The sequence below is a fragment of the Danio rerio genome, chromosome 11 (genome assembly GCF_052040795.2).
Source record: "Danio rerio strain M-AB ecotype USA chromosome 11, GRCz13ab, whole genome shotgun sequence".
Lineage (NCBI taxonomy): Eukaryota > Metazoa > Chordata > Actinopteri > Cypriniformes > Danionidae > Danio > Danio rerio.
Window position 1 is genome coordinate 1,777,898 of NC_141031.1, and position 26,532 is coordinate 1,804,429.

The 26,532-nt window shown below is 37.7% G+C and overlaps 1 protein-coding gene across 11 annotated transcripts in view; it reads left to right on the top strand.

The window, feature by feature from the left end:
* lrp1aa (low density lipoprotein receptor-related protein 1Aa) overlaps nt 1–26,532 on the top strand; it is a 222,310-nt gene that overhangs the window by 98,820 nt on the left and 96,958 nt on the right. For 3 of the 11 annotated variants that reach the window (XM_087272960.1, XM_087272952.1, XM_087272954.1), the window contains exons 13-27: nt 2,283–2,505; nt 4,103–4,292; nt 5,131–5,256; nt 8,028–8,168; nt 8,274–8,399; nt 9,290–9,406; nt 10,740–10,820; nt 10,941–10,991; nt 13,796–13,963; nt 15,931–16,113; nt 17,579–17,776; nt 18,038–18,283; nt 20,867–21,064; nt 23,461–23,668; nt 25,986–26,150. In XM_087272960.1, coding sequence (XP_087129086.1) covers nt 2,283–2,505; nt 4,103–4,292; nt 5,131–5,256; nt 8,028–8,168; nt 8,274–8,399; nt 9,290–9,406; nt 10,740–10,820; nt 10,941–10,991; nt 13,796–13,963; nt 15,931–16,113; nt 17,579–17,776; nt 18,038–18,283; nt 20,867–21,064; nt 23,461–23,668; nt 25,986–26,150 — 2,421 coding nt within the window. The remainder of the gene's footprint in view (nt 1–2,282; nt 2,506–4,102; nt 4,293–5,130; nt 5,257–8,027; nt 8,169–8,273; nt 8,400–9,289; nt 9,407–10,739; nt 10,821–10,940; nt 10,992–13,795; nt 13,964–15,930; nt 16,114–17,578; nt 17,777–18,037; nt 18,284–20,866; nt 21,065–23,460; nt 23,669–25,985; nt 26,151–26,532) is intronic. The other 8 variants (XM_087272962.1, XM_087272957.1, XM_087272959.1 and 5 more) reach the window with 3 other exon arrangements.

The window sequence follows — 26,532 nt, forward strand, 5'->3', positions numbered from 1 at the left end:
ACGCTTTCTTTGGCATTCCAGATGACTTTATTAATCAGTGATTTGACTCAGTGCAGAGATGTATGGATGCAGTCCTCCAAGCTCATGATGGAGTCAGACACAATATTCATTCTGTCTCCACTGCAGCAGGACTTTATATTCTATACTGGACATTATTTCTGTTCAGTGATGAGACTTTAGTCTGAGCAGAGTCAGACCGCACTGTCCTCATCAAATCAGTCAACATCAAGACATGATCAGATTTTATTGTGCTTAAATAAGCAAAATCTAGAGGCCTTCGCCTTTCATATAAGCCACTTCTGACACCAAATGATCCAGTTATCATTTGTTGTTCCTAAAACTTGGATAGGCGACAAGACTTTTGTCAGGTGGTGGACATACATACTAGGGGTGCAACGGTTCAATCTACTCGTGGTTCGATATGTATCATGGTTTTAGGGTCACGGTTTCAGTATGATACGGTTTGTGCTATGCCTACAGAACAATTAAAAGAACAATATTCATATTTATTAGGAAACAAACACCTGACAATGCAAGAGCTTCACACATATGACTGTAGATTTGCATGTTCTCGCATTAATTTAATAAAAGTAGGGCATTTTTAAAATCGTATGTTCAAATAAAACGCTCAAGAAAATAAAGAGGAAAAGCTGAAATTTATTCTTTGTCTATTTTTCATCTCAACTCAACAGTCTCAACCAAGACAACAACACATTTTTATTCATGATTTTTATATGATTTTGATTCCAGAGAGCTCCGTTTCACTTATCAGCACCGTCATAGTGAATGAAACTTAAGCAAAGAGAGAGTGTTCTGCTCATCTCTCTTATTTCAAGGGAACAGCACATCGAGAAGAAAACCGTTGTAAACAGTCTGGGTAAACAGAGTGAATAGCGAATAGTGAGAGTGATCGGTGCGGAAGAACACCCAGTAGGAGACTGCTTGCTTTATGTCCGCTTCCCTATGGGTCTGGACATAGAGCCATACCTGTCAACATTGGGATGTGGAAATAAGGGATATGCCCTTCATAATAAGGGATTCCCCTGACGCTCGCTTTAAAAAATCCCCAAATTACTAAATATGTTCATTTGGAGCTGGTTCACTGTAAATAAACAGTCAGTAATATGTTTTATTAATATTATTTACAAAAAAAATAAATAAATAGTACATTAGCAGCAAATGAATGAGCAAACAGTTCAGCTTATTAAAATTAATAGCTATTATAATGAAATAGAATCAAGCTATCAAACCTCATTAGCCGTTTCTTTACTGTATAACTCACACATTCTGATTAAAGAGAAATGAATGAATCGCTTATTTATTTAGATTTTTATTGTTTGATTACATTAAATAACAGAGGGGTCACTTTAATAATGCACACATCTAACGTCACAATGAAACCATTCGATTGCTTTACTAAGTTTTTATGCTCATTTAGGATAAAAATGTGTTCAAATTAGTTGTGTTTGAAAAAAACCCCACCAAGATCAACATCTTTAGATGTTGTTATTATTATTGTTATTGATATTACTGTCTGTTTAAACACGCACCCAAAACCCAGACTTTTGCTTCGCTTCAAGTCGCGTGTGCAGAATGCGTTTGGGAAACGGCGTCTATTTATCACTATGGAGCGCGTCAGCTGACACTCATGCACCGTGACTGTTTAGAGGATTGCATATGAAGGGGAGACGGCACCTGTAATGAAAAGGAAAGGGAATTCCGCTGTTTATATATTTATTTCAAAGTGTTTTCATGCATGAACAAAGCGAAAGCACGGCACAGACTCACAAATAAGAGCAAGAGGCGACCCCTGGTGGTCTGGCGGTATGGGTTACATATAGGCAGGATTGCACTTTAAGGTTTATTTGCCACACTTCGGTGAAAGACTGAAAATACGGGAGAAACACAGGAAAAACGGGAGGGTTGACAGGTAAGCACAGACCTCGAGCCACCTGTTAGAGACTACTGATCTAGGCTATGTTTGCAACAACAACAAAAAACGGCCTCACCTGCGTATTTGTGCTGTATCTCCTTTACTTGCCATGCTGGAACCCACAGAAACTCCACAATGAGATCCGTTGCATCCCTAATACCTTCATGTAAAACTATATACAAGCAGATGCAATGAAACTGTCCTGTTGTACAAAAGATAAAAAAGTATGTATATAAACTAACTAGAAATTAGAAATACTGTATACGATAGGAATATCAGCTTTTAAGCATGTCCAGCAACACTGCAGCAAAGAGGAACTTGTTTTTGAGTCTGAGCTCTGCATTTTCAGTTGGATGTATTGGACTGACTGGGAAGAGGACCCGAAGGAGAGCAAGCGAGGGAAGATTGAGCGGGCCTGGATGGACGGGACTAACCGGAACGTTCTGCTGACCTCAAAAACGGTGCTGTGGCCCAACGGTCTGAGTCTGGACATCCCTCAGGGCATCCTGTACTGGGTGGACGCGTATTATGACCGCATCGAGATGGTTTATCTCAACACCACTGCACGCAAGGTGCCCCGACACCACTGACCTCACAGATCACACTCGTAGCAACTCAGACATGTGTCCGCACTTGAAGTCCACATGAAATCAAAACTAACAGTAGTGATTTCGTTAGCTCATACTGCATTTACATTTACATTTAGTCATTTAGCAGAGGCTTTTATCCAAAGCGACTTACAAATGAGGACAAGGAAGCAATTTACACAACTAGAAGAGCAACAATGAATAAGTGCTGTAGGCAAGTTTCAAGTCTGTAAAGTCTAAGAAGGAAAGTATTAGTACTTTTTTTTTGAGAACAGTTAGTGGTATATCCAGAGAGGCAATTGCAGATTAGGAAGTGAAGTGGAGACTAAATAGTTGAGTTTTTAGTCGTTTCTTGAAGACAGCGAGTGACTCTGCTGTTCTGATGCAGTTAGGAAGTTCATTCCACCAACTGGGCAGATTGAGCGTGAGCGTGAGCGTTCGCGAAAGTGATTTCTTCCCTCTTTGGGATGGAACCACGAGGCGACATTCATTCACAGAACACAAGTTTCTGGAGGGCGCATAGATCTGCAGAAGTGAGAGCAGATAAGAAGGAGCAAGGCCAGAAGTCGCTTTGTAGGCAAACATCAGAGCTTTGAATTTGATGCGAGCAGCAACTGGCAGCCAGTGCAAACGGATGAGCAGCGGAGTGACATGTGCTCTTTTAGGTTCATTGAAGACCACTCGTGCTGCTGCGTTCTGAAGCAGCTGAAGAGGTTTGATAGAGTTAGCTGGAAGCCCGGCTAGCAGAGAGTTGCAATAGTCCAGTCTGGAGAGAACAAGAGCTTGAACAAGGAGTTGAGCTGCATGTTCAGATAGGAAGGGTCGGACCTTTCTGATGTTAAAGAGTGCGAATCTGCACGATCGAGCAGTTCTAGAAATGTGGTCAGAGAAGTTTAGTTGGTCATCAATCGTTACTCCAAGGCTTTTCACCATTTTGGATGCAGTAATGGTTGCCCCATCCATCTGGATTGAAAAGTTATGGTGTAGAGTCGGGTTGGCAGAAACTACAAGCTTTTTGCTAGCTTGATGGTGAACAATTCATCTGTGCACTAAGAAAAAAAAAAGGTTTGCACGACTATTTTTCTTTTGTATCGTGACGCAGTTCCTAGAGAAATGGAATGTTACATGTGAAAACAGTGGGCGTGGCTTGTTTTGTTCTACTGCGAGCTGATTGGATGTAGTAAAGTAGGCGTTTCATTCAGAAAGATGGAGAAAAGGGTTTGGGGAGAGTTATTAAAGCCTAACAGACTCCTCCTCCCCACCATTTCTGTTTGTTGACTGACAGCTGGAGGGGCGTGGTTATGTATGTAAGCCACGCCCAATACCTCAGACTGACCTAATCTGAGAATTTAACTGACCACAAACAGGAAGTGCATTTTTTGATTTCAGTTAAAGATTACAAGAGCTATTGTTTTTTTAATGACATGCACAGATGGATTGTTCAGCACACAACTAGCAATGTGAGCTAGCATTACAACATCACTGTGGTTAGTTTTGATTTTATGCGTACTTAAAGAATGGAAAACAAGAGTTGCTCTACTCTCCAGTTGTAGATCATGTAATATCATATGCTTTCTTTTAGACGGTTTATGACGGACAGGAACTGAACCACGCTTTCGGCCTGTGCCATTATAAGCACTTCCTGTTCTGGAACGAGTATCGCAGCGGCAGCATCTACAAACTGGACCAGAACACCAAAACAGTCACTTTGCTACGCAACGAACGTCCACCAATCTTTGAGATCCGCATGTATGACGCCCAGCAGCAGCTAGGTAAAGTTACAATATGTGTTGTGGATTTCATTTTCTTTATCAAATGTTTCCCAAATGATGTTGAACAGATTCATAAATCTTCCAAAGTATTTCCTATAACATTTTTACTTCTGGTGAAAGTCTGATTTGTTTTATTTTGGCTAGAATAAAAGCAGTTTTTAATTGTTTTAAGGTCAATTTTAAGGTCACTGTTATACAATGACTTGCCTACTTTCTCAAACTTGCCTAATTTTGCCTGAAGACTAGTATCTTAAAAAAAATCCAGTAAAAAATTATTTACTGTCATCCACACACACATAGAAACACAACCTATTCATTCATTCATTTTCTTCTGGCTTAGTCCCTTTATTAATCCATAGTCGCCACAGTGGAATGAACCGCCAACTTATCCTGCACATTTTAAGGCAGAGGATGCCCTTTCAGCCGCAACCCCTCTCTGGGAAACACAACCTCATACACACATACACACACACACTACGAACAATTTAGCCTACTCAATTCTCCTGTCCCGCATGTGTTTGGACAGTGGGAGAAACCGGAGCACCCGGAGGAAACCCACGCAAACGCAGGGAGAACATGCAAACTCCACACAGAAACGCCAACTGAGCCGAGGCTCGAACCAGCGACCTTCTTGCTGTGAGGCTTACTGCGCCACTGCTTCGCCTGTTAATTTTGCATATAAATAATAAATACACACAGACTTACGTTATGTCAAAACAATTTTTATTGAATGCGAATAATTTCACTTTTTATTGTGTCTAGATGTTTAGTAATAATTAAGTAAGGCAGTTCAGCCTGTAAATGCTCATTGGGTGTTATTTTTCTGTATTCATCACAGGAAGTAACGCATGTCGATCCAATAACGGCGGCTGCAGTAGTCTATGTTTGGCCACGCCCACCGGCAGGTCATGTGCCTGTGCTGAGGACCAATTACTGGACCCCGCTGACAACACCAGCTGTAAAGGTGAACACGCACTACACACACATTTACACACCAAATTATAAAACACCTGAGTTGTTATGATCCTAATTCTTTTTCTTAGCCATGACTAGGCCCACACGGAATCTGCGCGCAGAATTTTCCGTATATTTTCTGCAGGTTTCCGCAGATTTTAAGCCCATCATTAATTCTGTTTATTTACTTGAGTAAATGTGTGTAAATCTATATTTATTCAGTTTTTAAATTAATTACAGTAATATTATTGACTAATATGAAAATGTTCATCTGATTTATGTACAATGCAGTTTGTACAGTCATATTTTCTGTCTTTTAGTAGGTCTTTTATATGTGAGACTTGCTTTGTTTACCAAATAAAGTGAATCTAATTGTGTTTGCTTTGTAAACATTAAATTAGAGTTTAAAAAATATATATATTTTTTTTTATTTCACATATTAGGGTTTTATTTATGATACTTCCAAAATAATTCCGCAGAAATCCGCAGATTTATACCAAAATTCTCTGCAGAAATAGCAAGAAAACGTCCGCAGATTTCGTCTGGCCCTAGCGATGACGTACTTTTATAAAAAAATTCGACCGCCATGAAAATATTTTCAGTTCAAAACTGTCTCATAAGTTTGAAAGTAGAGAACCACATGTCAAAAGTACTTTTGTTATTTTGTACTGGAACCCACATGGACGAAGATTCTCACAAAAATCTGTCAAGTTTGGTGAAGGAAAAGTCATGGTTTGGGATCACATTCAGTATGGAGAGATCTGTAGAGTGGATGGCAACATCAACAGCCTGAGGTATCAAGACTTCAGCCTCCACATCAAAGCTCCTGAAAGCAAAGAAGGTCAAGGTGCTCCAGGATTGCCCAGCCCAGTCACCAGACATTAACATTATTGAGCATGTCTGGGGTAAGATGAAGGAGGAGGCGTTGAAGATGAACACAAAGACTCTTGATGAGCTCTGGGAGTCCTGCTGAAGGCTTTCTTCTTCATTCCAGATGACTTTATTAATCAGTGATTTGAGTCATGTCAGAGATGTATGGATGCAGTCCTCCAAGCTCATGATGGAGTCAGACACAATCTTCATTCTGTCTCCACTGCAGCGGTTAGCATAGAGGGTAATAAACACATGCATTAATGACTACGTTTAATGTGCTTTAATAATTGATTTTCATCATTTGTGATGAATTATTTAAAGATTTGGAAATGAATCACGTTTGACAGCTCTTTGGTATCCAGATCAGTGTAGACGTACAGTAGCCTTAATGAGGGTGCCAGAGATGATGGACTGCGGCGCTTTTGTGTGTTATTCTAGTATGTTGGATGGTTCAACCTGTTTTTAAAGAGCTGTCCATCTGATTATAAAAAGGTAGTGCTCAGACAATACAAAATAAGAGTCCCATTCAATCCTGACGGAGTATGAAGTGAGAAAATGCTGGCCAATCTGGTTCTGTCAGGCACTGCAGTATTTCTAGACTTCACAGTGACACAAGCACGAGCTGAACTGAACATCTAGAGCTTTGGTGTGTGTGTGTGTGTGTGTGAAACAGAAAGCCTCCTTTGAGAGGGGAGTTTGGCCTTCAGCAGACTTATTTACATTTACTGTGTGTGTGTGTGTGTCTCTCTCTCTCTCTCTCTCTCTCTCTTTCTGTGTGTGTCTCTCTCTCTGTGTATGTGTTTGTGTGTGTGTGTGCACCTGTGTATATTTTTATTTGTGTGTGTGTGTATGTGTGTGTGTCTCTCTCTGTGTGTGTTTGTGTGTGTGTGCACCTGTGTGTATATTTCTGTTTGTATGTTTGTGTGTGTGTATATGTGTGTGTCTCTCTCTCTGTGTGTGTGTGTGTGTGTGTGTGTGTTTGTGTGTGTGTGCACCTGTGTGTATATGTGTGTGACTCTGTCTCTCTGTGTGTTTTTGTGTGTGTGCACCTGTGTGTATATTTGTGTTTGTGTGTGTGTGTGTGTGTGTATATGTGTGTGTCTCTGTGTGTGTGTGTGTGTGTTTGTATGTGTGAAATTGTTTGTGTGTGTATATGCATGTTTGTATATGTGCATGTATGTGTGTCTGTCACTGTGTGTGTCTCTCTCTCCGTGTTTTTGTGTATGTATGTATGTGTGTGCGTGTGCCTGTGTGTTTGTGTATATGTGTTTGTATATGTGCGTGCACGTGTGTCTGTGTGTATATGTGTTTGTTTGTGTGTGTGTGTGTCTCTCTCTCTGTGTTTATGTGTGTGTTTGTGTATATGTCTCCCTGTGTGTGTGTGTGTGTGTGTGTATGTATGTGTATTTGTATATGTGCGTGCATGTGTGTCTGTGTGTATATGTGTGTGTCTTTTTTGTGTTTGTGTGTGTATCAATGTGTGTGTGTTTGTAAATGTGTGTGTATGTGTGTCTGTGTATATGTGTGTGTGTCTCTGTGTGTGCACGTGTATATGTGTGTATATGTACGTGCATGTGTGTTATATATATATATTATATATATCGTGTGTGTGTCTGCTTGTATATGTGTGTGCGTTTGCATATGTGTATGTCTGTCTACCTGTGTGTTTATGTGTGCGTGTGCGTATTTTTGTGTGCCTGTGTTTGTTTGTTTTTATATGTTTGTTTGTGTTTGTGTGTGTATCCCTGTGTGTGTGTGTGTGTGTGTGTGTGTGTGTGTGTGTGTGTTTGTTTGGTTTGTCTATCTGTCTGTCTGACTGTGTTTGTCTCTCTCTTTCTCTTTCTCTCTCTACCTGTGTGTGTGTGTGTGTGTGTGTGTGTCTGTGTGTGTGTGTGTGTGTGTCTCCAGCGAATCCGTCATACATCCCCCCTCCGCAGTGTCAGCCGGGAGAGTTCGCCTGTAAGAACAACCGCTGCATTCAGGAGCGCTGGAAATGTGACGGAGACAACGACTGTCTGGACAACAGCGACGAGACCGCTGAACTCTGCCGTAAGAACACACACACACACACACACACACACACACACACACACACACAGACAGACACATACACACACACACGCACCCATACCCACATGTTGTGTTTGTGTGTAGATCAGCACACGTGCCCTGCAGACAGATTCAAGTGTCAGAATAACCGCTGCATCCCGATGCGCTGGCTGTGTGACGGAGACAACGACTGCGGCAATGATGAAGACGAGTCCAACACCACATGCTCAGGTACACACATACTTAGTCATGACAAATTACTTTTGCATAATGTTATTATTATTATTATTATTATTGATTATCTGCATATTTATATTTGTTTTAATAAACACAAGCTTAGATTTGTCCACCTGTGGGGTTTTGGAGGCGTCTGCATCACCATATAGGGCACAAGAACAACGCGTGTGTTTGGATATAACTCAGTTTTCTGACCACACTTCATTATTATTGTTCATTTATTCCTTATTTTTAATTAATTAATTTAATTAATTTATTGTATTTATTTTAATAAAATTTTCTTTTCTTTTATTTAATTTTTTTTTACATTTTATTTTATAAACTATTTAATTGTTATTTTATTTTATGTTATTTTATTTATTAAATTATTATTATTATTTTTTATTTAATTTAACTTAATTTTTTTCACAACACTTAACTAGACAATGCATTACTTTTTTTAAACTATTACAAATCACAATAAAAGTCACTTTTTGCAACTTTTCAAGGTAAAAAATTGTTGGAAGAAACATCAAAATCCCATAATGCAGTTTAAAATCAGAAAATAATGAATCACAGAATGCCTAAAACTACTAATGTAAGGGTGTTTTTTAAAGTGCGGCAGCACATTTGAGCTCTCTTGACCTTCATACTAGGATACACTATTATTTTTAAGTGACTTATCATTACTGAATACAATTTATACCAATGAAACTGCTGCGTAAGATTGATTTACAGTAGTTAAAGCTCTTTAAGCTAACCGTAACATTATCTATCTGTGTGAGGAATGTGTCCTGCAGGAGTAAGAGACGCACTGTATTGTCTTTGTGTGTATCTGCACTGGAATACTGATGTCCTGAAGCACACATGAATGCCGATGTGAATGTTTTGGTGGTGTTTTGCAGCTCGGACGTGTCCTCCAAATCAGTACTCGTGTGACAGCGGCCGCTGTATCCCCATCTCCTGGACCTGCGATCTGGACGACGACTGCGGTGATCGCTCTGACGAACCATCAACTTGCGGTAAATCAAACACATGCGTTAATATTCATGAGCTCACTCATTAATATGCATGCAATGCTTTTAGACACAACTACAGTTGATTATGACAACTCAGTTTAGATTATGTTTATCTTTGAAGGAAAGATGGAAACACTTACAGCAATATTTCATATTAATAGTTTGTTAACAATATTAACAAAACTAAATATTTGGTCAGCCGTTATTTTAAGGTACAATTCTCACTATTTATAAACCAATAACTATGACTTTTGCCTCAGTAAACTTCATTTGTTGCTTATTAATAGCTATTAAGGTAGTAGTTGAGTTTAGGTTTTATGAATGTGGAATATGTACTTTATAAGTACTAATAAACAGAAAATATCTTAATATTAGACAGCCACTAGTTAATTGTTAATTTATTTTATTTTATTTAGATCATTTTTATTATTTATTAATTTTATTTATTTTTTTGTTTTGTTTTGTTTTATTTTATTTTGTTTTATTTATTTTATTCATTTTGCTTTATTTATTTATTTATTTATTTATTATTTATTTATCTATTTATTTATTTATTTATTTATTTATCTATTTATTTATTTTATTTTTATTTTATTTTTATTTTTTATTAATTGAAATTTTATTAAAAAATATTAATCTTTTATTCTATTTTGGTTTATTTAATTTAATTTTTATTTTTTTTAATTTTATCATTATTTATTTTATTATTATTTTTTTTTATAGTTATCAGGGTAATTGAATTTAGCCATTAGAGATGTGAAATATGTACTTTAAAAGTGCTAATGAACAGACAATATCTTAATAAAAAACAGCTACTAGTTAATTCTTAATTATTTAATTATTTTATTTTATTTTATGAATAATTTATTTTGTTTAAATCTTTTTTTATTTTGTTAATATTTTATTTTATTAATAGTTTATTTTGTCTTATTTTATTTTTTATCATTTTTATTTTTTTATTAATACTTTATTTTGTTTTATTTTTTATTTATTTCATTAATATTTTATTTTATTAATAAGTTATTTAGTCTTATTTTATTTTATTTTATTTTACAGCTATTAAGGTAATTGGGTTTTGGTATAAGGGATATCATAATATTAGACAGACACTAGTTAATTCTTAATTAATTGATTAAATTACATTTTTAATTTTTTATTATTTTATTTTAATTATTTTTATTTTATTTTATAATTATTTTGTTTTATTTTATTTTGTCAACGAATCCTTTAAAAAGTTGCTTTGATTTCAATGCATTCAGTTCAGATGTTTTCAATTGTCATATGTGCCTTTGTATGATTATTACTAATGATTTGTGCTGTTGTTTTATGTGGTCAGCGTACCCAACCTGTTTCCCGCTCACTCAGTTCACCTGCAACAACGGCCGCTGCATCAACATCAACTGGCGCTGTGATAACGGTGAGCTTTTTACTGCGATTTCTCCCTCATTTGTCTGTGTGCTGATCACCTGTGTAACGTCATGTCCTCTTCTCTCGACCATTCACCCTCTCCCTGTGTCACATTGGCTGTGTGTTGCAGAGAAGGATTGTGGGGACAGCTCTGATGAGTTCAACTGTCCAAACCCAACCGGTTAGTGCATAGATCAACATGCACCTGTGTAATAAGAGCTTAAAAACACCTGCAGCAAGACTCTGTCTGTAACAACCAACAATTTCTGATAGGGTGCCTGTTAAATGGTTAAAGGGATAATTCACTCAAAAATAAAAGAAACATTGACTGTCAATGGATCAACAAGATGTAAGAAATATTTTTTGCTTAGATTTTTGCTTGTTTTTAGTCCAAATATCTGAAAGACTTTAAATTAGGAAGCATTTTCTAGACAAGTTAAAAATATATTGTTTTAAGATATGTCAAAATTAAGCTTTATATTATTTTATTAATATTTTTTTTATTTTTGTTTTGTTTTGTTTTGTTTTAATTAATTTTATTTTTTTTGTTTTATTTTAATAATCATTAAATTAAATTTAATAAATTTATTGACGTAATTTTATTTATAATTATTTATTTAATTAATTTAATTTTAATTTTATTTATTTTAATATTCAATCAATTTGTTAATGTTTTCATTTTATTTTATTTTAATTTATTAATTCATTTTATTTTAATTAATTTTGTTTTAATTTTATTTATCTTATTTGATTTTTATTCTTTTTAATAATCAATTATTATATTTAATTTATTAACAAATGTTTTTTTATTTATTTTAATAATTATTTTATTTTATTAATTAAATATGATAACTTTATTTTAATTTATTTGATTTATTTAATTTAATTTTTATTTATTTTAATAATTAATTATTTTATTTTATTTTTGTATTGTTATTCATGTAAATAATTAATTTTTTATATTTAATTTATTAATTAATTAAATTTTTAGTTATTTTATTTTTTATTTATTTCAATAATTATTTTATGAGTTAAATAATGTAATTTCATTTTTATTTATTTAATTTATTTATTTTATTTATTTTAATAATTAATTAATTAATTTTATTTCATTTATTGATTTTATTTTTATCAGTGTTAATTAATTTTATTTATTTAATTTATTTAATTGATATTTATTTTAATAAATAATTAATTTATTTTATTTATTTATTTTTATTTATTTATTTTAATTTAATTTTTAGGTTTAAAATAAAGTGTATTTTTGTTTGTTTTTTATTATTTTATTTACACTTCAATAATAATGTTATTACATAAATTTAAGGTTACGTTTTATTTTAATGTGACGTGGTGACAGTGTAATTTTTTATTTAACCACTGAAGAATACTGAAAACCTCTAATCATTGACTTGCATAGTAGAAAAAACAAATGCAATTCAATGCTTACAGGTTTCCAGCATTCTTCAAAATATCTTCGGCTGTGTTTAGCTGAAGAAAGAACTCATAAAGGTTTAAAATCAGGAAAGTATAAAATGAAATAATGAATTTTTGTGTGGACTGTCCCTTTAAATCCTGCCCCTTCAACTAACACCGCTAGTAAATAAGAAGAGGTTCAGCGTAATAATATTAACAACGTTCATTCCCAGTGGTGCATGTGTGATCTATGCAGTTTCTGTGATGTTTATTATTTATTCATGTTTTATATTGATGTTGTCAAATGTGTGTCTAAAATGCAAAGATGCCACTTTCATTATGTTAATGTGAAGTGTTCATGTTTCAGCCTGTGGGGATGTTCGCATCTGGTCACTTTAAGTATTTTGTGAAAAGGGCAGGTGCAAATGTATTCTAGATGAGTACAAATCCGATCGCTCAAACCGCTTCAGGAGATGTTGATGAGATGCATACCGTATGAAATTGGACAGGCCTTAATGCATGTTGATGTTAAAACCACATATGCATTTTTTGTGGCCCTCAAAATGTAAAACAATAAAAACATAAGAGCATGTTATAGGCTAAATGCAATACAGGCTCATAACTAACGTTATTTTATTTTATTTTATTTTATAATTCAATTTATTTATTTTATTTTATTTTTATTTTATTAATTAATAAATTGTATTAAATTTTATTAGTTACATTTTTATTTATTTATTTTACTAATTTAATTAAATTGCATTTTATTTTATTATTATTTTATTATTATTTTTAATAGTTATTTAATTTTATTTTATTCATTTTATTTTTATTTACTTTATTTTTATTAATTTTATTTTTATTTATTTTATTTTTTAATTAATTTAATTTTATTTTGTTTTATTTTTTTATTTTATTAATTAATTTAATTAAATTGCATTTTATTTCATTATTATTTTATTATTATTTTTTAATAGTTATTTAATTTAATTTTATTTATTTTATTTTTATTTATTTTATTTTTATTCATTTTACTTTTATTTATTTTATTTTTTTAATAAATATTATTTTGTTTTATTTTATTAATTATTTTATTTTTATTTATGAATAATTTAATTTTTATTCATTTTTTTATTAATTATTTTATTTATTTTAATTAATTAATTTATTATTTTATTTAATTTCATTTTAATTTAATAATTATTTGTTTATTTTATTTATTTATTTTCCTTTATTTTATTAAAAAAAAAAAATTGCATTTAAATGTCTTAACAGAGCGAATGACACTTAATAACAGTTTCTATAAGCATGCATAAAATCTCATTAACAATCCTGACAATGACAAATCACGATTATAAAGGTTTCTAAAGAACACCCCTTCAAGTAAGGTGTTACCACAAAACCCTCCTCAAGGAAAATTGTCTTTATTATTCCATTGAGAAACGTATAGATTTAGTCAAGTGTGTCCAAATTTTTGACAGTCAGTGTGCTTTAAAGCATAATATGGATTCTTTTACACACGATGTTTGTCCTCTATTGGTGAGTTAAATCTGTCTGCTTGACCTGTTTCAGACAATGACTGTGGTGATAACAGTGATGAAGCCGGCTGCAGTCACTCATGCTCCAGCGCTCAGTTTAAGTGTAACAGCGGTCGATGTATTCCTGATTACTGGACCTGTGACGGAGACAACGACTGCGGAGACTACAGCGACGAGACCCACGCTAACTGCACCAACCAGGGTCAGTTCATTTTATTTATTTGTATTTGTTTATTGTCGGGCGGCATGGTAGCATAGTGGTTGGCACTGTCGCCTCACAGCAAGAAGCTCGCTGGTTGTGTATAAACAACATAAACTAAAACACCAGCATTATGTGTACGGGGTCTTTGTTGTCACTTATTCTCTATTGGAGACAGGTCAGGACTGCAGGCAGGCCAGTCCAGTACCTGTATCCTCTTCCTCTGCTGCAGGAGTTTGTGATCTATATGCTTTTCAGCACTAATGGTCCATAACAGAAGTGCAGGTTACGTTTGCCAAAGGCACTGACACAACCCTATACCATCCCAGACCCTGGCTTTTCAACTTGTTGCTGGTAATATTCTGGATGATCCTTTTCTTCTTTGGTCCGGAGCACACGGCATCCATTTCTCCCTCAAAAATACCTGACGTACTGATTCATCTGACCACAGTACACGTTTCCACTGTGTGATGGTCCATCTCAGATGCCTCTGAGCCCAGAGAAGCCGACGGCACTTCTGGACACTGTTAACATAGGGCTTCCTTTTACCACAGTACATTTTTCACTGGCATTTGTGGATGTACCTATATATTGTGGTGCTAGACAAAGGTTTGCCGCAGTAGTCCTGAACCCATGTGCTGATTTGGCTTATAGATGAATGAGGAGACTTGATGCAGCGCCCCCTGGGGGATCGGAGATCACTGCTGTTCAGCTTAGGCTTGGCTTCCTTAATGCATTCATGTTGATATCTTTAAGAAAATTAAGTCGCGATCACGAGAAAACAACTTTTGATTTGTCGAGATCACAGGACATTTAGTTATGATCACGAGAAAACAAGAAAGAAAAGTATAGTCATGTAAGGACTTCCGTATGTCACGGTATCTGAGCTTCTGATCATGTAATTCATGCTTTGGTTATCCTTGGCTCAAGTGCTGTTCCATATAAATAACAACGTGAAATTTCTGCAGTTACAAATCACATGTTAATTAATGAGGAATCCTCGTGTTAAAATACACCACTGCCATTTTTATCCAAATATAGACTCTCCTCTCTCTCTCTCCTGAGGATAAACGTCTTTGCCAGCGGCTCTGTTAGCACTGGAGTTAGATATGAGGCACATTACAGGGTGATGATGAATTTAAAAAGGGATGAATACAAACTAATCCCACCTCACACAACCACAACAAGAGCTTTATTCTCCTCTGAAGAACTTACTATTGTTATTTTTGCAAATGCTTCTCTCCAATGACACTTACAAATGACGAACATGAAAACATAATGGTATGCATGATAAGGAGACTGTAAGATGAGAAATGGCACAATAATTATGTTAGAAAGCTAATTTATAGATATATCCTAGACGCTAGAGTTTAAAACAATGCTATACACTGTAAGAATAGTTGTATAAGTTAATAAATAAAGTTATTAGCTCACTTTTAGACAACCCAGACAACCCATTGTGGATATGTACCCAGGTCTACATTTTTGGGGATAGCGAAATATGCAACCGAAGGTACGTCTGCTCGTAGATTTTGTGTTCAGAAATTCACCAGATGCCGCTGTGTATGCTTTTTGATGATCTCAAATTTCTTTTGCGCGTCCTCTTCCTGCGTTTATCCACAAGAGGGCGCAATATACACTTAATAAGATGACGTGTGAGAGAAGTTTGAGATAATCAGAAAGCATGCACAGCTGCCTCAGGTGGATTTGCGAAAACAAAAACTGCCAGCAGACGTACCTCCGGTTATGTATTTCAGTGTTCCCAGAAATGTAGACCTGGGTACATATCCGCAATGAGCCTGGGTTGTCTGAAAGTGAGCTAATAACTTTATTTATTAACTTATACAACTATTCTTACAGTGTCTTACAGTTGAATGAGAATTCTATGAATAGTTCTCGAATATTTATTTAAAATATTTGTTTGAGAATTGCCCTAAACTCTCTGTTTAATTTTGTTTTTTTCTCAACAGCAACCCGTCCTCCTGGTGGCTGTCACACAGATGAGTTCCAGTGTCGCATGGACGGCTTGTGTATTCCCCTGCGCTGGCGGTGTGATGGGGACACCGACTGCATGGATCTGAGCGATGAAAAGAACTGCGAGGGTGTAACGCACATGTGTGATCCAGCAGTGAAGTTTGGCTGCAGGGACTCTGGTAATAATGCACAAAGTATTGATAGCATGTTCTCAATTTAATAGTTCAATTTAATTCAGTTCATCTTTGTTTCTATAGCGCTTTTACGGTGTAGATTGTGTCAAAGCAGCTTAAGACAGAAGTTCTAGCAAATTGAAATTAAGTCATTCCAGTTTTCAGAGTTGAACTTCTATTCAGTGTGGTTCAATTTTCACTGCTGCAAGTCCAAACATTGAAGAGCTAATCCAGCGATGCGCAGTTTCAAAGTCCCAAACCATGCAAGCCAGTGGCGACAGTGGCGAGGAACAAACTTCACCAATTGACCAAAGTGAAGGACAAAACCTCGAAAGAAACCAGGCTCAGTTGGGCATGACCATTTCTCCTCCAGCCAAACTTCTTGTGCAGAGCTGCAGTCTAGGAACCGGAGGGTGGAGAACACTGGATGTCCATCGTGGAGAAGCTGCAGCTGTGAGTAGATCACCGGCTGGCCCACGGCATCAATGCGGAGACTCGTCTGTCACTGAGGTCTTTCAGGAGTCAGTCTCATGCTCTCCACTCTCTTCGTGACCACCACAGCATCTGCTCAGGATACGGCCTGGTCCAGGATTATGGAGACCTCTAGAAGTCCTCTATGGTTGGCATCATCTCTTCATATACGTTGATCCTTGAGGTCAACATAGAGAATCAGTACCTTAAAGTCTGAGGCCATGGTGCTCCACCGGACAAAGTCGGTTTGTCATCTCCAGCTTGGAAAAGAGTCCTTACCCTAGGTGGAAGAGATCAAGTACCTTGGGGTTTTGCTCATGAGTGAGGAAAGGATGGAACGTGAGATTGACATCGGTCGACGGTCGAAGTACCGGTCCGTTGTGGTAAAGGAAGAGTGGAAGGGCAAAGCTCTCGATGTGCTGGTGCATCTACGTTCCTACTCAAACCTACGGTTATGAGCTTTGGGTCATGACCGAAAGGGCAAGATCTGGGAAACAAGCGGCCAAAATGAGTTTCCTTCACAGGGTGGCAGGGTGCACTCTTAAAGATCTGACACCCGGAAGGAAGTCGGAGTAGAGCTGCTGCTCCTCCACATCCAGAAAAGTCAGCAGAGGTGACTCGGGCATCTGTTTCAGACGCCTCCTGGGCGCCTACATAAGGAGGTTTTCCAGGCATCTCCCACCGGAAGGAGGCCTCGGGGAAGACCCAGAATACACTGGAGGGACTATGTCTCTCAGCTGGCCTGGGAACACCTCGGGATGCATGTTCGGAAATCTAATAGGGAAGCATTACATTGCTGTTGTTTTTATCCATATCATGCAAATATTAAATAATCGCATCTAAGACACTATACTTGTGTGTTTACTTGATATATATCATATATACTTATAATGTATGTAGTAAAGGTCATTCCCAGAACTTTTCAAGTCCTGAAGTAACTTCAGAATGGCTTGCTGTTTTTAATCTTAACAGGAGTGTTTTGTGTGTGTTTGCTGTGTAGCGCGGTGCATCAGCAAGGCTTGGGTGTGCGACGGTGACAGTGACTGTGAAGATAACTCAGATGAGGATAACTGCGAGGCGCTGGTGTGTAAGCTGTCCCATCACGTGTGTGCCAATGACTCCAACATTTGTCTGCCTGCTGAGAAACTCTGCGACGGCAAAGACGACTGTCCTGACGGCTCCGATGAGAAACTCTGCGGTAAGAGCACAAACTGACTTAATGCTGTATTGTGATGAAAGTATTCACACTTGATACCGATGTACCATGTGAAGCATGTCCTGCCGGTAACTGTTTCCAGCAGCAATCAAGAATGCATGATTATATGCTGTCATGTCTCTGCAATCAGAAAATTGTGATTATAATGGAAGTCAATGGGGCAAAAACAGACCCCAACATAACCAAAGGGGAGTCAATTTGAACAATACACAAGGGTTAACTGTATTGTTTGTCCTCCTTCAGATCTGTGTTCTCTGGAGAATGGCGGCTGCAGTCATAACTGCACGGTGGCCCCGGGCGAGGGCGTTCTGTGCTCGTGCCCGCTGGGAATGGAGCTGGGCACCAACAACAAGACGTGCCAGATCCAGGGCTTCTGCGCCAAACACCTGAAGTGCAGCCAGCGCTGTGAACAGGACAAGTTCAATGTCAAGTGCTCCTGCTATGAAGGATGGGCCCTCGAACCTGACATGGAGAGCTGCAGGAGCACAGGTGAGAGCGGCCTTAGGTGGAGGCTTGCATTAGGGTGTGTTTCAATTGCAGACGTCAATCCCATCCATTTGGATCACAGTTTTACCATGAATGAGTGTAATGTGCTGCATATTTGTTAGTTATTATGGAATCTGACCTGATCATATGAATCAGTGAGTCATTTACCAGAGACTTGCTCTGATCGTATCATTCAAATCAATGAGTTGTTTACTTCAGATTTGCTCTGTCTAGATCATTTGAATCAGTGATTCATTAACTGGTGACTCCCTCTGACCAGATCATTTTAATTTGTGAATTGGTAACCGGCAGCTCGCTCTGATTGCATCAATTGAATCAGTGACTTGTGTTCTCAATATTTGCTCTCATCAGTTTATTTGAATCAGTGATTCCTTAACTAGTGACTTACTCAGATCAGATCATTTGAATCAATTATTTAATAATTATTGACTCTCTTCTCTGAGCAGATCATATGAATCATTGAGTCTTTTACCAGATACACGCACTGACTGGATCATTTGAATCAGCGATTCATTAACTAGTGACTCGCTCTGGCCACATCGTTTGAATCAGTTAATTGTTAACCAAAGACTCACTCTGACTGGATCATTTGAATCATTGATTCATCTAGTGACTTGCTCTGACCAGATCATATGAATTAGTGAGTTGTTAACCTGGCAGTCACTCTGACTGGATCATTTGAATCATTGATTCATCTAGTGGTTTGCTCTGAGCAGATCATATGAATCAGTGAGTCGTTAACCGGTGACTCGCACTGAACAGGTAATTTGAATTAGTCATTTATTAATTAATGACTCTTTTTAACCAGATCATATGATTCAGTGAGTCATTAACTAGAGACTTGCTCTGAACAGATCTTATGAATCGGTGAGTTGTTAACCAGAGATTCGCTCTGACTGGATCATATGAATCAGTGGTTCTTTAACCAGATACCTGCTCTGACCAGATCATTTAAATCAGTGAGTCATCTAGTGACTCACTCTGACCAGATCATATGAATCAGTGAGTCGTTAACCAGAGACTCAATCTGACAAGATCATTTGAACCATTGATTCATTTAGTGACTTGCTCTGATTAGATCATATGAATCAGTGAGTTGTTAACCAGAGACTTGCTCTGAACAGATCGTTTGAATCAGTGATTTTTTAATTAGTGACTCTGTGTGTTCAGATTATATGAATCAGTGAGTCGTTAACCAGAGAATCACTCTGACCAGATAGTTTGAATTAGTGATTCATTATTATGGACTCTGTTTGTTCAGATCATATGAATCAGTGAGTCGTTAACCAGATAATCACTCTGACTAGATCATTTGAATCAGTGAATCGTTATCCAGAGATCCACTCTGCCTGGATAATTTGAATCAGTGAGTTGTTAACTGCTGACTCGCTCTGACCAGATCATATAAATCAGTGAGTCGTTAACCAGAGATCTGCTCCGACCAGATTATTTGAATCAGTAAATTGGTAACTGAAGACCAAATCTCTCTAATGTTGTCTTGAGCTTTTTGGTTTTTGTTTTGTCTTTGTCAAATGCTTTATTTCCCCCCATAATTCTGTAACACTGGGAAAGTTCAAATGGAAAAACAGTAATATATCAACAATAATCTACATAATTCAAAAGTGTTTTACAGCACATGCCAAACGCTGGAAAGAGCCACTAAAGGTTGCAGAAAAACTAGAATAGATATGAAAACCATTGCGGTTCACACTGTTCGGCAGAAGATGACAACCGGAGGAAAACATTCAGCCGCATACAGGAAGTGGTCTCCTATAAAGAGATTACAAGCGGGCCTGATTGTGTTTTCTTCAAAGCCTGAAAGAAAGGAGGTTTGGGTTTAAGAGACGGCTTGAAGCAGAAGGCATGAGGAAAATGACGGCAAACTGTTTGGCGGCGTAAGTGGTGGTTTATTTGTGTCACGAAAGAATGCAAATGGGAGAAGAAAATAGGAGGGCTTGAAGATTTACAGTGACTGGAAGTGGCGGAGCGGCCCACTCGGCCAAACACACCATGAGTTCTGCATTACTGGATGTACTTTGCATGCCTTTGAGAAATGCTAGTCATTTAGAGCAACAGAGCAAATATGTCTCGGGCATGTGTGCACTGTAAAAGAAAAATAGGGTAGCACTGGCCTCACACCAAGAAGGTCGCTGGTTCGAGTCCGGGCTGTCTCAGTGGCATTTCTGTGTGGAGTTTGCATGTTCTCACGGTGTTGATATGGGTTTTCTCCGGGTAGAAAAAAAAAGCTCAAAGTATAAACATGCAAAAGAGTTATCTGTACAAATAGAAACACAGAAGTGTCTAACACATGAAGACTTTACTTTAGAGCAGGGGTCATCAATCTCGGTCCTGGAGGGCCGGTGTCCCTGCAGGATTTAGCTCCAACTCGCCTCAACACACCTGCCTGGATGTTTCAAGTATACCTAGTAAGACCTTGATTAGCTTGTCCAGGTGTGTTTGATTAGGGTTGGAGCTAAAATCTGCAGGACACCGGCCCTCCAGGAACAAGTTTGGTGACCCCTGCTTTAGAGAATGATGAGTTATGGTTCATCGTTGTTTTTCCAGATCCCTTCAAACCGTTCATCATCTTCTCCAACCGGCACGAGATCAGACGCATCGATCTTCATAAAGGAGAGTTCAGTGTGTTGGTTCCTGGTTTGAGAAACACCATCGCTCTGGATTTCCACCTCAACGAGAGCTCTCTCTACTGGACGGACGTCGTGGAGGACAAAATATACAGAGGGAAGCTGTCGGAGAATGGTGGTATGATAATCTCTCTTCATTTGCATCCTAATCCTTACCCAGTGGTTCTCAAATCGGGTCTTCGAGCCCCCAACCCTGCACATTTTGTATGTCTCTCTTATTTGACACACAAGGATCAGTTCATGGATCTCTCTGTTAACGAGCTGAGAATCTGAATCAGGTGTGTTAAGTAAGGAAGACATAAGCCGCGTCCCAAATGGCGCACTCATGCACTCATGCACTATGTACTTATGCACTTACACACTCAACAGGATTGTATATGTATGTGGTGTCATCCCAAATGGCACACTAATGTTTTTCACTAAGGGGAAGTTCAAACCGTTTCCCTGATGAAGTTTTACGGTTGCCAAATCAGTGAAATAAATGACAGAATTATCAAATAATACCTGCCGTGAGTATAACCGCATTCATCATCAGGAGGTGCTATAATCACTCTTGTTGGAGAATTTTGCTTTCACTATCCAAAATAAATAAAGCGATCCAGCATGTGCGTCCGATAGCTCCGCCCCTTCCGCTACGTGAGCAAACCTGCGGTTGTTGAGTGCGTGAAGTGTCCATCATTACACACTTCACTTTAGCGAAATGTGCGGGTAATTAAAGTGCACTTATTATTTTTAGAGTTTTCAGTGTGAACACACTACTTACACTATTTATACTACAATATGGCGTAGAATAGTGCATAAGTAACAATTTGTGACACAGCTATACAAAATGGCCAGGACCGGAGTTGGGAACCACTGCCCTAACCCCTCCACTCTTCACTCATACTCTTCAAATATTATTGCATTGGGCCCAAATTTGCTTGCTACAATAATAAAAACGCTACAAGAGGAATTAATATACAATAAATACTAATAACTTTTGTAAAATTAAGCAGGAAAATACACAAATGTGTTTATAAGAAGGTGTCTGGTGCATATGGAGAGGAAATAGTGTCCTGCAGGTGGTTTGTCAAACCCACTCACCAAATTTTAAAGAGTATGTTCCACAATTAGAGTTTGCTGTGACTTCAATCTGAAAAATGAACTCTTAAAATATGCGTTCAGTCCGACCAATCAGAGCAGAGTAGGCCCTGGGAAAATCATTGAGGTAGCATCAAACCAAATATTTCAGACAATTTAAGAAAAGAGTTGATACAGCATTGGATATTATTGTAAAAATACACTGCAAAAAATGCCTGGAATTGTTTTTGTCTTGTTTCTAGTCCACATCTCTAAAAATTCTTAAATCAAGAAGCATTTTCAGAAATCAAAACAAACAAAACATAGTGTATTGTTTTAAGAAATAACGAGTCAAAGAGTTTATCCCTAAGTGAAGAAGTTTCACAAACTAATTTCGAGAGGAGCACGTGGTATGATTGATCGCAGCTGGTCTCTCACCTGTAATCATAAGTAAGCCATCTGGATCATTCCAAACTCACAATGGCTGCGCATCCGAAACCGCCTACTAATCAGTAGGTACTGCATTTGAATTTAAACGTACTGCTCGGCCGTTAGAAAAGTATGTTATATACAGTATGAATGTGAAAAGTATGAATGGAATTTGGACGTACTACATCCGCCATTTTGTCATGGTCATGTGACCTACCTGTGTCAGTTGCGTCGCTTCACTCCCATTCATGAATTCTCTCGCGGGGCATTATGGGATGCGCACTCCAGAATCTCGCCGGAAGTAGTAAGTCATCATCTATGAATTCGGACATACTACTCGGCTCGCATACTGATTTTAGCGTACTACATAGTATGGAAGTATGCGGTTTCTGACGCAGCCAATAAATAGCCCGACTAGCATTACTTCCTCATTTTCATGTTTTGAAGAATCCCCCATCCACCCCAGCTCCACCTTTCCTCCTTTATCAGAGGGAGCTCTCGAGAACTACCTGATCTCGCACCCCCTCACATGCTCATTGACCAGGCGGGAGCCCTGGGCTCAAGTATCTCTGAGCTCAGGGCTCTCTCCCAGGACAGCATACCAAACCTGCTATTATCATCAAGCAATATCTAAGTGTGAACTCTTGAAAACAAGCTAAATAATCTGCCAACGGTCTAAGGGACATAATCTTATGTCAAAAAGAAGAACTAGATTATTTCGCTTACCCCATTGGCAGATTATTTTGCCTGTTTTAGGGAAAAACTCAATTGATTTTAACATATTATTTCTTAAAAGAAGACAATATTTATTGCTTGTCTGGAAAAAGCTTCTTGATTTAAGTACATTTAGATATTTGGACTAGAAACCAATCACGCGCGAGAATTCTTTAGTCAAAAACTACTTCTACAAAATGGATTTGTTGATTAATAATGTAAATATTATCCGCCGTTACACAGTCCTGTGGTGCAGCCAGCATCACTCTCATCTCCACACGAACAAAAAATCTCATACATATTTCCCCTTAGCAGCTCTGACCAGTTTTGACGTGGTGATCCAGTATGGATTAGCGACTCCCGAGGGTCTGGCTGTGGACTGGATTGCTGGAAACATCTACTGGGTGGAGAGTAATCTGGATCAGATTGAAGTGGCCAAGCTGGACGGGACGATGCGCACTACACTACTAGCTGGAGACGTGGAGCATCCGAGAGCCATTGCTCTCGATCCCAGAGAAGGGTAAAAATGTCTTTATTCACAGTTTCCTACTGCAAAAACACACTTCAAGCTACTGTTGAAGTCAGAATTATTAGCCGTTCTGTATATTTTGTTTCACTAATTTCTGTTTAACGGAAATTAACACATATTTAATCATAATAGTGTTAATAACTCATCTCTAATAACTGATTTATTTTCTCTTTGTCATGATGACAGTAAATAATATTAGACTAGATATTCTTCAGGATACAAGTATTAAGCCTAAAGTGACATTTAAAGGCTAAACTAGCTTAATTTAATTCATTTGTAATTTGGCAAGTCATTGTAAACCCGTCATAGGCTCATTCTGAAAACGTAGCCCTATATACATTTGCAAATTATGTAGCCAAAGTACATGTGGCTGCATTTTATCTTTAAAGTGAAGACTACAGGGCCGTAAGACGTTGTTCCACTTTGGGCTACCAGCTGACCACTTACCTCTGTATGGACGGCTTTCCCTCTGTTACCAGATTGTCTAGTGGCGTATGTCGGCAAACATGAGACGCAGAGCGGAGTCGACCGTGAAGAACGGTTTTAGAAAGTCAGACGAAGAACGGTTTTAGAAAGTAGATAAAACTAAAACAAAAGCCAAAAGTATGTAATTAACAAGTAAATAATACAGAATGAGGTATGAGAATGAGGTAAAATCTGAAATCGTGGTAAAAATCAGGCAGCTAACTCTCTGCAACTCTCACATGGAAGCTAAGCAGGGTTGCGCCTATTCAGTACCTGGATGGGAGGCCACATGGGAAAGCTAGGTTGCTGCCGGAAGTGGTGTTAGTGAGGCCAGCAGGGGGCGCTCAACCTGTGGTCTGTGTGGGTCCTAATGCCCCAGTATAGTGAAGGAGACTCTATACTGCTCAGTGAACGCCGTTTTTCGGATGAAATGTTAAACCAAGATCAAAACCAAGATAAAAAATGTAAATTCCCAGGATGTCCTTTGAAAAAGAGTAGGTTTACCTTGCCATCCTGGCCAAATTTGCCTACTGACCTCTGTCTGACCATCCCCATATCACAATTGGCTTCTCTCCACCAATCAGCTGGTGTGTGGTCTGGCGCAAAATGCTGTCGCGTCATCCAGGTGGATGCTGCACACTGGTGGTGGATGAAGAGATTCCCCCCAATGTGTAAAGCACTTTCAGTGTCTAGAAAAGCGCTATATAAATGTAAGGAGTTATTATTTATATTATTATTATTATTATTATTTTATTGTTATCATTAAGGTCTTTTCTTTTTCTGCATTTCTTTTTAAAACACTGTTGGTTGGGTTTTGGGAGCGACGAGTGGGGTGGGGTCAGTCAGTCAGTCAGTCAGTCAGTCAGTCGACAGTGGCCTCTGGTGGATTTACGCACGAACAGCAGGCGCGAATGGCACTCGTGAGAGAAATTTGACACAGCGACCTCACGAAAACAAAATGTTGCAGATGAAAGTGAAGAGGGGGGGGGGGTTGGGGGGGTTACGTGGGCCCCTAATATAATCTCTGGGGGCCCCCAAAATGCGAGGGCCTTTAGAATAATCCTAACTTTCCCCCCTAGCAGCGCCCTTGTATATATATATATATATATATACAGTTGAAGTCAGAATTATTAGCCCCCTTTAAATTTCTTTTTCTTTTTTAAATATTTACCCAATGATGTTTAACAGAGCAAGGAAATTTTCACAGTATGTCTGATAATATTTTTTCTTCTGAAGAAAGTCTTATTTGTTTTATTTCGGCTAGAATAAAAGCAGTTTCAATTTTTTTAAAGGCTTTTTAAGGTCAATATTATTAGCCCCCTTCAGCTATATTTTTTTCAATAGTCTCCAGAACAAACCATCATTATACAATAACTTGCCTAACTACCCTAACCAGCCTAGTTAACCTAATTAACCTAGTGAAGCCTTTAAATGTCACTTTAAGCTGTTTATAAGTGTCTTGAAGAATATCTAGTCTAATATTATTTACTGTCATCATGGCAAAGAGAAAAGAAATCAGTTATTAGAGATGAGTTATTAACACTATTATGATTATAAATGTGCTGAAAAAAATCTGCTCTCTGTTAAACAGAAATCGAGGGAAAAAATAAACAGGGGGGCGAATATTTCTGACTTCATCTGTATATTCTTACATATATATATAATTTTGCATGCAATTAATCACGATAAATCTTTTGACAGCACTAAATTATACCTGTTAAAGTAATCTTTTTTCCATCTTAGATGAACATTCTGATAGTAGATGTCATCATTAAGCAGTTAATCGCTACAATAAGCTGTAAAACCAGCACATGTGTAATAAATCAGTGCTGCGCTCCTGCAGGATCCTGTTCTGGACCGACTGGGACGCCAGCATGCCCAGGATTGAAGCCGCCTCTATGAGCGGACACGGCAGACGCACCATCCATAAGGAGACGGGCAGCGGCGGCTGGCCAAACGGACTCACCGTGGACTACCTGGAGCGTCGCATTCTGTGGATAGACGCCAGGTAACACTTCAAGAATCTATGTGGTTTACTATACCTGTAGGTAACATATAAAATCATTTGTATTCCCAATAATCTTAGATTTTGCTAAAAAATAAACATAATTTAAAGTGAGCTGTTATGCAAAAATCACTTTTATAAGGGGTTTAAACACAGGCAACAGTGTGTGAATCTAATCCCACTTGATGAAAAACACTTTGATTGATATTGTCCCTTTGTACGTGTCATCAGAGGAGGAAAGCCCCGCCCATTAGTGCTGTGCTCATTAGCATAGACAGCACTGAGTGAGAAGCAGCCGTCCATTAGCTATTAGGAGCCACTAGAAATGAAACAAAAACTCGTAGGTATGCGCTGTGGACTTGTCTGAAATGGTCTGTTTGTGTTA